Source organism: Apiospora phragmitis (assembly GCF_038363925.1).
Source record: "Apiospora phragmitis strain CBS 135458 chromosome Unknown utg000009l:1.0-1189150.0:1.0-1190623.0, whole genome shotgun sequence".
NCBI classification, from domain to species: domain Eukaryota; kingdom Fungi; phylum Ascomycota; class Sordariomycetes; order Amphisphaeriales; family Apiosporaceae; genus Apiospora; species Apiospora phragmitis.
This window is the reverse complement of record NW_027117408.1, coordinates 368,334-381,193: the sequence shown is the minus strand read 5'-3', so window position 1 is coordinate 381,193 and position 12,860 is coordinate 368,334. Positions and strand designations below refer to the sequence as shown.

At 39.2% G+C, this 12,860-nt stretch overlaps 4 protein-coding genes across 4 annotated transcripts; 2 read left to right on the top strand and 2 right to left on the bottom strand.

Annotated features, from left to right (window-relative positions):
• Positions 1-6,732: 6,732 nt before the first annotated feature.
• On the top strand, positions 6,733-7,014 carry PG994_009627 (mitochondrial aaa; the record flags this gene model as incomplete). The annotated part of the gene is made up of 1 exon (XM_066861036.1): positions 6,733-7,014. One exon carries the CDS (start codon positions 6,733-6,735, stop codon positions 7,012-7,014), a length of 282 nt encoding a protein of 93 aa, XP_066713206.1.
• A 1,019-nt stretch (positions 7,015-8,033) lies between these two features.
• PG994_009626 (uncharacterized protein) lies at positions 8,034-9,659 on the top strand (the record flags this gene model as incomplete). The annotated part of the gene is made up of 2 exons (XM_066861035.1): positions 8,034-9,167; positions 9,375-9,659. The coding sequence occupies 2 exons, from the start codon at positions 8,034-8,036 to the stop codon at positions 9,657-9,659; spliced, it is 1,419 nt and encodes a 472-aa protein (XP_066713205.1).
• A 474-nt stretch (positions 9,660-10,133) lies between these two features.
• PG994_009625 (uncharacterized protein) lies at positions 10,134-10,750 on the bottom strand (the record flags this gene model as incomplete). The annotated part of the gene is made up of 2 exons (XM_066861034.1): positions 10,134-10,569; positions 10,665-10,750. The coding sequence occupies 2 exons, from the start codon at positions 10,748-10,750 to the stop codon at positions 10,134-10,136; spliced, it is 522 nt and encodes a 173-aa protein (XP_066713204.1).
• A 767-nt stretch (positions 10,751-11,517) lies between these two features.
• On the bottom strand, positions 11,518-12,194 carry PG994_009624 (uncharacterized protein; the record flags this gene model as incomplete). The annotated part of the gene is made up of 2 exons (XM_066861033.1): positions 11,518-11,787; positions 11,850-12,194. 2 exons carry the CDS (start codon positions 12,192-12,194, stop codon positions 11,518-11,520), a joined length of 615 nt encoding a protein of 204 aa, XP_066713203.1.
• Between the last annotated feature and the right edge of the window lie 666 nt (positions 12,195-12,860).

The window sequence follows — 12,860 nt, the reverse complement described above, 5'->3', positions numbered from 1 at the left end:
TTACGTTATAAGGTTTTCGATAAAACGTAATAAATTAATACAGCTTTTCGTATATTTAAAATTAAGTCTTTTTAAAGCGCTTAAAGCGTTAGAATTATATCACTCTCTTTTTAAAGTTTTAACATTTTCGTATATAAAAGAATATAAAAAACGGTTAAGGCTATAAAGAAATTTATAAAAGTGGGACATTCGCTTATGTGAGATATTCGCTTGTGGGATACGTTAAGTAGTTTATTAATTAATAAGCCAGCTGACGGTGCTACGGTTACCCCATGCAACGGCGACCTCTAAATTTAAATAGCCCTTAATAGTACTATATATAAATCAGTATATAAACTAGTTAGCTTTTAATTTATAATTAATTAAATAATACTATCGTCTTCTTTTTCTTTTCCTCTTTCTAATAGGCCGTAAACTTAAGGAGTTAGTACTATAACGCGCGATTTAAGATATTATAAATAGCTCGTTAATAAAATAAGCCGCCGAGAAGTATAATATTTTTAAAACAATTTTAAGGGCTCGGATTTACGGCCGCAAGGCTATAAAATAACGGAATAAATCCTTCTAAACCTTAATAATAACGGAAGAGTTTTAGATCGTAATTTAATACTTTACGTAGTATAATTTAAGCTGCTTACTAACGTACGTTATTTTTTAGATATTCGCTTAACGGATTTTTTAAATTAACGGAATTAATATAATACTCGGTAAATATTAAGTTAAAAGATTTATTACTCGCTATTTATTCATTAATACTACTCTTTTTAAAAGGATAGATTTTTTAAGGCTTAACGTAACTTTCGTAAAAAAAATTATTAAGTTTTTTAAACGGCTTAATAATTTTATTTTAAAATCGATCCCTCTGGAGTTTCGGTTTAATATTAACGAGATCGGTAACCAGCTCGGCTATAAAACGAATATAATAATTATTAAACTTATTAAAATAAAAAGAATATTAATTATAAACTCTTTTAACCGAGAATAAGCTTTTACGGTCGAATATAATAACGCTTTAAACCGAGCCTTACCTCCTTTTATTATATTTAAATATTAATAAGTCTAGTAATAATACTTTCCGGAAAAAAGGGACTCGCTAACGGATATTATAAAGGATTAAGTCTTTACGGTATCCTTTAAAAGCTAAATTAATAAGGAGCTAGCTTTAATATAATTAAATAAGGTTTTTATTTTTTATATAAAGCTTAAAAACGAGGATTAATAACGGTTTATTATTTTAAATAACTACGTTAATTATATAAGCGAGGACTTTATTATAACGTACTTAAAGTATAAGATATAACTTTTCTTTTTTCCGGTACACTCGTCGTACTTATTATAACCACTAGATTTTAATTTTTTTAATATATTAAAAATTATTTACTATTAAAAAATAACTTTATATTATATAGGGTTTAATAATATAAATATAAATAAAAAAGTTTTCTTTTAATATTACGAGCTAATTAAAAGGTTTACTGTTCGGCCTTATATAATAATTAATAGCTAAGCCGTAATTAATATATTCCCTCGCGATATTAATAAGCCCCTTAATAACCGGAATTAGAAAATAAAAAACCAAGTAGAAACAGGACTATTTAAGCCTCCCCCCGACGTTTTCGATAAATAATTCTCCTTTATAGCGTTACTAACACCTACGACTAGCCGCTAAATTAAAGAGTTAGCGGATACGATTAATAATAATAATACTATTTTTAATAGCGCGACGCGCCGGGTTTTATTCCGGAAGCTCTAAAAGAGTCTAGATATTTTAAACGGCTAGATCGGCTAATTAGAGCACGAGAAGTCACTTTTAAAAAGTAATTTAAAAAAAGAAAGAAATAAAAAGAAAAAAAGAGTAGTACCTAACCTTAATTAAAAGTTTACGCATATACAAAATGCTATAGTAATTAAGAGGGAGATAAAAGGCGTTATACCGGAACCCTAGGCTTTTACTCCTCTATCGTCGGCGCCGGAAGCCGTTATAATTAAATTTAACTTTAAATTTAAGATTAAAAGTGTTATAAAAGCGTTTCGAGATTAAAACGGTATTTTTAAGATTTTATATTAAGTTTTAATTAAATTATTCGTATTATTATTATATAATATTATTATTAGTTTTTAGGGTCGCCGTTATATAGGGTGACCGTAATACCGTTAGCTGGCTTAGCTTTATTTATAATAGATTCGGCAGGTTTTTCATTCGAATTACCGATTCTTATACGATAGCCTGGGTCGGAATATGTTTATGGGTCGCTAGTTCTTGTCTTATCCTAGTAGTTAGTTATTATATAGTAATTTATTATTATAAGTTAGTCGGTTTTTTTTATACGGTTATTTATAAACCGTTTATTAATTAAGTACGTATTTATAACCGGGTTTCGATATAATTTCTTTATTAAATATTATTTCGATAACTTTTAATTCGGTATTATATTTAACGATGTATAAAGGTTTAAAAATAACGCTTTATATATTAGCTTTGAGTTAATAAGGGCCGGTATAAGCTCCGGAACTCCTCGATAGGTTCGTACGATTGAGGTATAGAGAGCGATCTTTTTTTCGAATCTTTTTTCAAAGGCTCGTTATACGAATTAAAGCTTGTTTAGTAAGATTTTTAAAACTTCGATAAGTTGCCTTTCGGCGTTTTTATTTTTTATTCGTATAAAAGAGGTTATTATTTAATTTATAAAATATTATACGTAATTTATTATCGTATTAAAGTACGAGTTTATAAAGTGGTACATCTCGTTTTATTTCTTTTTAAGTCTAATATAATTAAGATAGTATGCCTCTATACGACTGGAAAGAATATCCGGGAAAATTATATAATATTAATCTTTTAATATATCTAGCCGTCGGCATATTTTAATAAATATCCGTTTATTTTAATCGATTTTACCGTTATAAATAGCTCGGTTTAAAAAGATATCGTACTTTATAATATACGCTAGACTAAATAATCGTACGGTCTAGTCCGGCGGTACCGGAGTTAGAAAAAAAAAGGACGATATTTTACGACTCTTAGGTATTTATAAATCTAAGGTTAGAAATCGGACTTAGAGTATCCCGTAGTATCGCGGATAATTACTCCGTACGAAGACCGGGTATTTCTCGTTTAGGCGGCGGTTATTCGACTATTTATTCTAGGGAAGAGTATAGAACATCCTCTTTTTGGGTTTCCGAAGTCGGTTCTATCGGTCGGTCTTATTAGTATATAAGAGTGGCCGATAATACTAGGCTTACGAGCTTAGCTTTAAAGGATCCGTTCGTTAATATATTAACTCCGTGTTTTTTAAAGTAATTAAAGAGCTCCTTTTAAAATATACGGTTAATTTAACTAAATTAGTACTCGGTTTATTTATTAAACTCGGTAATAAACGATTTTTTAAAAAAAGTCCCCTTTATTTTAATATATAATATTTTAAAAAGTATTATATAAAGTACGTTATAAATAGTTCGGGTATTATTTTTTCGAAAAGTACGTTTAGAGGTTCGAATTTTCAAAGAGCGAGGTTAATATTTTTTTTCTAAACTATTAAAAAAATCCCGATATTTTAAAAAACTTCTTTATACGTAAATAGTTCGGGGTTTAAAATCGTCGGTCTATCTAGGTTCGATACGTCCGGGCTCGGTCTCGATTCGCCGACCGTAATTAATTCTATTTTAATAAGGGTTATTATTTTATAGATTATACGACAAGGTTATTTAAATATATAATTATACATAATTTAACTAGTTTCGCGTATAATTCGGAACCTGGTCTCTTCCTTATAATATATATTCGGGAAAAGGGGTTCCTCCGAATTTTTAACGGGCGGAAATTCTCGGGGCTCCTTAGCACGGTCGCCCTTATATCGATAGGGGCGTAAAACCGTCTCTTTACTCTTATTAATTTATGATTATTTTACGTAATTATTAATTAATATTAAATAAGCTTTTATATATATATATAAATAAGTTCCGAGTTTAATCGAGGTTATATTATTATATTTTATTATTTATATTTATTTTTAATACGAGCTACGAGGGGTATTGTATACTCTTTTTAATAAAATTAAAAAGGGGTTCATACGCGCAGGTACGTAGCACCCTTTTTAAAGTAATATAAAAAACCTTAGTTCCTGCTGTTTTAATAAAAATAATAACCGATAACGACTAAAAGAAATAACATAGGTCTTAGCTAATTAAAATAAAGCCTTTACACTTATTTAAACTCTTTTAACTAATAATATATTATAATTAAGCTAAAGCACCCCCTCACGGGCCACCCTTTTACGGGCCACTTTACTAAGCTACCTTTACCCCTGTAATTAAAGCTATTTCTACGGTTAGAATTAATATAAATACATTATTTTTTATTGTTTTTAATAAAAATATAATCCTCCGCCTTCGAAATATTATCTTTTATAGCTTTTATAGCGTTACGAGGCCCTCTTAGTACTTTAACGTCGCTAGCTTCGTCCTCGTATATAACCTTACCTTTTAGCTTCCGCTTAGCCCGGCGTATATTAACTATACGAATAAATCGTTATTTTAATATAATTCTTACTTTTTAACGTATTTTCGTAGTCTTCTTATCGAGTTTAGTTTAAAAATAATCGACCTAAGTTTCGAGATACGTGATTTTATTAGCGCTTTAGTTTAAAGCTTTATTAACCTTCTTATAAAGAGCCGTTAAGAAGGTATTCTAAAAGTAGGGTCCGTAATAGCTAACTTCCGATTACTATTCCGTAATTCCTAGCTACCAGAGGGTGTTTTAATAGGTGTTAAAATTAATTCGGCGAGGAAATCGAGTATTAATTCTTTTTTAACTATTTTTAATAACTTTAAACGTGCCCGGGTAACTTTTATATCTTTTAAGATAACGTATTTTAATAATAACGGCTTTAAGCGATCTTATAAATAAATCTTAGCCGTTTTTTAAGCGTTTTTAATTATAAAAGAAGTTAATATATTAATTTTAGCTTAGCGGTATATTTTTAATATATTTATTTTTATAAGTTTTAATTTAAGGACTATATTCGGGTACTCTTTTAAAATAATTTTTAACCTTCTCTTTAATAAGCCGAAAACTCTTATATTTAAAACTAATATTATATAATTATAGTATAATTAATAAAAAATTAGTTATATTTTATTTAAAATATTAAGCTATAAAAAGTTATTGCTCGTATATAATTTATAGTTATTATAAATTAGAAGGACTTATTTATTATTATAGCGAGACCGTATATAAGGAATAACAATATTTTAGATCTAATTTAAAGCTATGGTATTACTGGTCCACCCTTTAGGCAACGCTTTAAACCGCTAGTTATCTTAAAGATAGTCGTCTTAGTCTAGAAACCACTGGCTTTAAACGTCGGCCCCTTTAAAAATAACTAGCGGCGGGAGGGGTACCCCATTATAGCCTATACACTCTAGGGTAGTAATTTATTCCCTTTTTTCGACGTCTTTTTTTAAAGGCTAGATAACTAGTGGCTTTAGTAATTACCTAGTGGTCACCGCTAACGCCTTAGCCGATACCTATTTCGTTAATATTATAAAAGCGTTTAAAAGAGATATTAATTAGTTTTAAAGTATTAAATCTATCGAAAAAGACGTTAATATTTATTATTATAGCTTTATTAACCCGGCTATAATTAATTATTTTTAACTTTACGGTTTTAACGAACTCGTTTCTAATTAAAAAACGGGTATATTATTATTATTCTAAAGTATAAGAAACTTTAAAGGCGTTTAATATCCGTTAAGTTATAAACTTAAACTTAATTAACGTTAATATAAAGCTTAACCTAGCTTAATTAACGGCTTAATATATTAATTCGTTTTTTAAAAGTAGTAATAAAACCTGCTAATCTTTATTAAACTTATTTCTAATAAGTATATTAACGAAACGGCGTTAAATATATAATCGAAGGGTTAATTATTTACGGGCGGATTTATAAATAACTACTTCGAGCTTTATATCGCGTACGGCAGCTTATATACGCTTTTAAATATTAAACGAAAATATCGTTATAAAAAATAAGAATAAGCGAAAAGAATAAAGGTAATAATAACTTTAAAAAATAAAAAGTAATAATTAAATTAAAGAGTTTTCTAATTAAGATATACGGTGAAAAGACGCGTTCGTAGGGTAAAACGCGGTAGCTCGTAACGGGGTGGCCCGTGAAGGGGTACTTTAGCTTATATAAAAAAAATTTTTAAAGCATTAAATTTAATACTTTTATTAAGTAAATTAAAATAACGTTACTATATAACACTACTTATTTAAAAAAATCTAAAAAAGATATTATAAAAAGGATTATTTATTACTTAATACGAAATTATAAATCTAGTCTTTAAAAGAGAAGTTAAAGCTTATAAGGCCTCAAAAGAAGCGAAGGGTATAGATTAGCCCGAATTCGAAATTCGTATTAATTAAAAGCATACAGCATATAAGGGAAATACTAGACTAGGTTAAAATTAAGGAATTAGATTCTAAGATATCTACTATATCTACAGTCGAAAGCGATTACATTATAATGTAAAATTAAAGTAAAGGGTGGCCATTTAAAGTTAGTGGTCAATTTCCGCGTTCTATTTTAATGGGGTGTCGGTTATGGGGTGACATACATTAATAAGTTTTATTTTAGACTCCCAAATATCCTGCTACGAGAAAGAATCTTCCGGATTCTTTCAAAAGAGGAGGTTCTCCATCCTGAGGTCCATACACGTCAGCTCGCCGCAATGTCATCCCGGTTCACAGGATCTGACATCCGATCCATGTGTATCCTAGCAGCCACCATCTGCGACGGATTTGTGGAAAGTGGTCCGGATCAGAGCAAGAGACTCCTGACTATGGCTATGTTCGAAAAGGCCCTTCGCGGACAAAGCCCCACAGCCACCAAGGCTGCAATTTCGTCCATCAGGGCATTTACCAAAGAAATTCACCCCGCTGGAATAAAGAAGATGCAAGAATTTGAGGCTGATGAATTCCATGAAAATGAATGGATGCTAAAGGCGAAATAATCGTTGGCAAAGGATGCTGTAGCAGTGAAGCAGCCTGACTCAGAATCAGGAGAAGAATCACATGGTGAGCAAGTCATTAGCGGATATGATTGATTGGTGGATTACACCCAATGCTTGGTATATAATACCTAGACTGATTGATATCCATAGATTTTGAACCTGCCCCACCAACATTATCAACCCTGTGCCTCCCTCCTCAGAGAGACTCTACCCAAGCGCCTCCAACAACAAAGGCTACTTCGAGTAAAACGACGACCCCTCCCAAGGACATAGGATCTGATTTATTCACCGTCCTTTACAAACCCTTACCCGAGGGTAGCAAGAGAATCCGTTTCCTTTCAATCTTGCCACTCAGTAGCCAACCAGGCCAGGCCCTTATCACATGTACCCTAGACGAGGTCGACCTCGAGGACTGGACCCCCACATATCGATCTTTCTGCGGCAGCCTGCCAGTATTCGAGAAAGACCTCCGGCTCGTACAAGGCCGCATCTGGAATATCATGTGGAATATTCACAATAAGTCCCCGAAAAGTGTCCAGAATCTGTTGCAAGGCTCCTGGTTACGTGAGTTTACGGGAAACGTCTCGCTGGATGACTACTGCGACCAGCCATTGGAAAAATTTACTGGGCTCCATAACCGCTATAACTGGGCCGATTACGTGGCACTGAGTTACGTTTGGGGTGACCAGAAGAGCAAGAAAATGATCCTCGTGAATAGTTCCATTTTCGAGGTCGGCCTAAATCTTTACGACGCTCTGCTCTGCCTTAATAGCTCCTTTGAAGTCCGGTCACGAGGTCTCAAGGTCTGGATAGACGCGTTATGCATCAACCAAAACGATCGGCGCGACCGCGAGGCTGAAGTGAAGATGGGCATGATATACTCCGAAGCCCTGGTTGTACGGGGCTGGCTGGGTCACCCATCGGATGAGTTTGCCGCCGAACTCCCCGTATTCCGAGAAATTATGGACATTACATTCGGCAGTAGGGAAAAGCAAGAAGAGGATCTCGACTTATTCAAAATGAACGGATCGACCCAGCTCAACGCTTTTGAGATGGCATTGTGTTCGATCGATCTCGCATGCCAGGGAGAGGACCATACATTTTCGATGTGGTCCGTTATTGACGGAATAGTAGGTGTACCATACTGGGAGAGACTCTGGATCGTCCAAGAAATAGCTCTTGGGTCTTCTCTCCTCTTTTGGTACGGAGATTACTACGTGACTCCCAGCGAACTAAGTGTCGTCTCTTCATCATTACCCCGACAGGAAGGGCCGACGGGCAAGCTTATCCAATACGTCGGGAAGGATAAGTCAATGGCAACCATATTCAACCTATACCCCGCCATAAATATGCCAATGTGGCTCAGAAAGAATATTCATGGGGTACTACTTGGAGATGAAAGGCAAGAACATATGTTGGTGAGATGCATAACCCAGGCTACACATTCCCATGCAACAGATCTTCGAGATAAAGTGTACGGACTCCTCGCACTTCTGCCACCAGCCATTTCATCACAGATCCATCCCAGCTACGACCCAGATGTCACTTGGAGGGATACCTGGATCATGTTCGCCAAGAGCTGTTTTCAACACAATGAGAGCCTCAATCTTCTGTCAAGGTTAAACCGTAATGGCTGGCCCACCCATCCCGACATACCGACTTGGGCAATGAACCTTCACAAGATACAGAGACAAATGTTTCCGTTGCCAGAACAGCTAAATTCGCACGAACCGGGAGGAAGCTATCCAGGAATGCCATTCGGGCATCTCGTCTCCCACCCCCACGTTCTAGCGGACCTAGGTCCCTTTGCAAGTGACGCGGAGTTTGACCCAGCATTCAAATTTTCGAAGGACAATCTTCTTCTGTCATGCGAGGGCGTATTTGTTGACCGCGTTGGCAATATGGCAACGTTGAGATCAACCAGGCAGCGGATAGCAGATCCATCCCGTTACATGACTGCCATGGAACCGATAGCTGGATACAGGAAAGCTTGCCCTGACCCCAAGCTGTCTTTAGCCCGGGCTGTTGTGGGTAACAGCAGATTCCAGTGGGGAGACGACGCATCCCTCTTCGATATACCTTGGCTGAGCTCGAGAGAACTGCAAAAGGTACCTATAACAGCGTATGACCATAGGGGAGGACCAAACTTCCGGGTTAGTATAGATAGGTTTGGGATAATTGAAGGCAGGTTTGTGCAAGACCAGACGGAGTGGACTAAAGATGTCCCATGGGAGAGAATTATATCTCAGGAACATCACCTTCTCGAAACATTTTCCATGGCGCTTAATCCTAATGAGTTATTCCGGCTACGCGGGACGCCCTTGCGGGAGTACTTCGATTCGAATTAAGTAGTTTGCAAGGATAGTTCACGGTTTCACAAGTCGACTGTCTCATCGTGTCGGATGCTTCAAACCCGGCGCATCTTTGAGACTCAGGACGGACTCGTGGGATGTGTGACGAGTTCTGCCCTGCCCGGCGACAGGATTGCCATCCTCTTCGGATGTGATATGCCGGTAGTCCTGAGGCCGACGAATGGCGAGTATGAGGTCATCGGTGGCTGCTTTGTGGATGGTCTGATGAATGGGGAAGTGGCAGAAGAGGTCAAGAATGGCGACCTTGTTCCAGAAACAATCACTCTTTGTTAGGCAGGCTCCTACTCTGCCACGGGTACGAACGCTACGAGAATGGATGCGTGTTATCGATTTAGGCGTACTTTCCTTGGGATAACATAGTGAATTTAGAGATGACTGGCTGATTCTTGGGCTTGTGTGGAAACGGCACTTGGGTTGACCTGAGTTTTGAAGTATTAACGATACGGGTAAAGAGTACGTGGTGTGAGCGAGCGCCTTAAGGATATATCCTGGCTGCGGATTTCGTTCTTATTAGGTAGTTACCGTTCGGTATTTACCTAGCTTTGTATCAGTTATTAAGGTATAATTTCAAGATTTGGACCGTGAAATGCTAGGAAACTTGATCTTGTTATGTCATAAACTATAGGACGGTAACAATAGCCCGCTTGCGACTCCCTCTCCTCTGCCACCTTCCATAACTCAAAAGCACCCAATCTACTAGTACAACCCGCCGGAAGAAAATCGGATATGACAAAGTCCGCTCAGTACTCAGTACTTGAAGTTGCAAGTCTTGTAGTGGTCGACATCCAGCCCCTCGAACTTGTGCTTCTGCCCCGTGCACGTGGCCTTGACGTCCTTACCGTCATACTGGATCTTAGCGCTGTCGATGCGGTCGGAACCGTACCAGCCGATGCGGGCCCGCACGTCCTTGCCTTTACCACTCTTGAAGTGCGCCTCCCACCCGTTGCCGCTGCCGCGCGCCTCGTAGTACGTGTTGGACACGAGCGCGCACCCGGCGTCCAGCAGGAAGCCGACGCGGCCCCCCTGCTTCGTGTCGAAGTTCTTCTTCTTCGGGTCGAACACGACGTTGTGGCCGATCTCGCTCAGCACCATCAGCTCGCCCTGCGCGGGCCGGAACGTCTTGCACGCCTTGACGGGGTCGAAGTCGGCGCGCTTCTGAATTATGTCGCCGGCCTCTGAGCGCCTGGGTGGACAGGAAAATAGAAAATCAGTTTTCGGTTTGGGGTCCTCCAACCATTTGCCGTGGTCTGGGGGCTGCTGAACGGGTACGTCACTTACAGATTGTGCTCAGAAGGTTGGGGTATGGCGGATACCACGGTGGCGGCACCGATGAGGAGCTGGACTAGACTCTGGGAGAAATGCATGATGCTGCTGATTGAAGAACGTTTTAGAGTTAAGCAAGTGTATATTATAGTTTTCAATGTTTGATGCTGTTGTTGGCAAGATTGTGATGTGCAATGAGCAGTGGAAAGTTTTGAATTGGTTATGAACCAAAGACTGGAATGAATCGATTGATTTCCTCCCTTTATATACTTTACTCGTGGCCCATATATAAAGCCATAGCCAAGAAGATGGTGGTGTTGCGAATGGTTTGTCGCCAAGCGCCTTGTAGCTGCCACGCCTACTCGCGATTCTTCTTCGCGGTAAAACGCCATGTTAGTCCTAACGTTATTGGCGTAATGCTTGACAATATCTATGCTTTCGACGTCTTGAAGGAATACCTTACGTCATTCCCCCTCGTAAGTGCTGACAGGAACGTGGAGGAAGTGGCAGCAATTGACTTGAAACAGTAAGGCAGCGTAGTAAGACTCCTGTCAGAGACGATGATCACCGCTACATGCACGACATGAAGACTTTCATCCCCCTAGATCTCAGCCGCGCCTGCCTGGCGATCATCTGACTGTACTGACATAATTATGGAAAGCAGTTATGGGAGTTTGCCAGCAGGAGGTCCATGTATCGGACAGCTAGATAATCAAACTCTCACATGTATTTGGACACTTGGCGTCATCTTTTGGCACTGGAATTCCTTTTATTCTTTTTACTCCGAGATACGTTTCATCCGAAATTTATCCTACACATAAATATACATCTACATACAAACATCACATTCCGTCGTTCCGTCTTCTTCCTACTGACGAGACTTGGCAAGCTCGCTCTGCGCCGTGGCCGTAGGGCCGCCGGGCACGCGATCGCCACCCGTCACCTTCTTCTCGGCCTCGGTGATGTCATGGAGGGCCTCGCTGGTGATGGGCTCCTTGGCGTGCTTCTGGGCCTGGGCAGTGGGACCGCCCTTGACGGGCCGGTCGTGGCCGGTCAATTCCTTCTCGGCTGAGGTGATGTGCGAGATGGTCTCGGAATCCAGCTTGCCTGAGGCATGGGCGCCACCGGCTTGGGCTTGCTGGAACGGGATATTAGTACTGGATGGATCAATGAGGCAGCTCAGTTTGGGGAGAAACGTACCTGAGTAGCCATGCTCTGAGCCACGGCGGCAGGACCGCCCTGAAGGGGACCCTCGGCACCAGTCAACTTTCTCTCGCCTTGGGTAATGTCGGAGACGGCGCCGGGGTTCACGGTCTGGTTGGCATGCTTCTGGGCCTGGGCGGTCGGCCCGCCCTTCACGGGGTCGTCCTGGCCGGTGATCTCTTTCTCACGAGCGGTAATGTCGGAGATGGTTTCCGAGTTGAGCTTGTTGCTGGCCATCTTGACGAAAGTGTGGAAGTTGTTGAGTGGTTTGTTGGCGAAAGCTGTTCGATTGAGGGTGGAAGGAGTCAACCGAAGGCTTCTTGTCAACATGGCGCGAGACATGGTTGATTTTATATCTGCGAAAATAGGAGGACGGTGGAAAAATATGGGCCAAGCAAGAAATGAATGTCACTACACAGTTAATAAGGATCTAATATGGAAATGTTGATGTGCTTGTGGTTAGTGAGTGGACGGATAGACAGGACTGCAGTTATAAATGGAAGAGATCGTGATCTAAGACTGTATTTTTATATCGATGAACGTATGACAAGCGGCAACGTTGCAATGAGGCTGTAATTGATTCCCGGGACTTTGCACCGATTGGCGGGTGCCCACGGTCGATGACGCTTTTTATGGAGAGAAATCGTCGATTCTGGACTGTCGATCGCCAGCCAAGTCATGAATGTTCCAGCCATCACCTCCATTTTCTTCGGCCGTACCAAAGGGGGAGGCTGCACCTTGACATCATTAGCGCTTTATCAAGAGAAAAAACCGTGATTGGTCTGTACATTTGCTCCGGGTTATGAGCCACCCAGTCCTTGCTTACCTAATGCCGGGAGCTTAGTGTCGGTGGTTTCGCGCCCCCCACCAATTCATACATTAGGTAGGCTCGAGTAGGGCTTGCCGCAGGTGGAGTTTTAGGGCATTAGGCCCGTGGCGTAAGCGCCTAGGCGCCCGAGGAAGCCAGCGTAGCTTCGCATAACCGCCTCCGCGCACCTGCTCCTAACA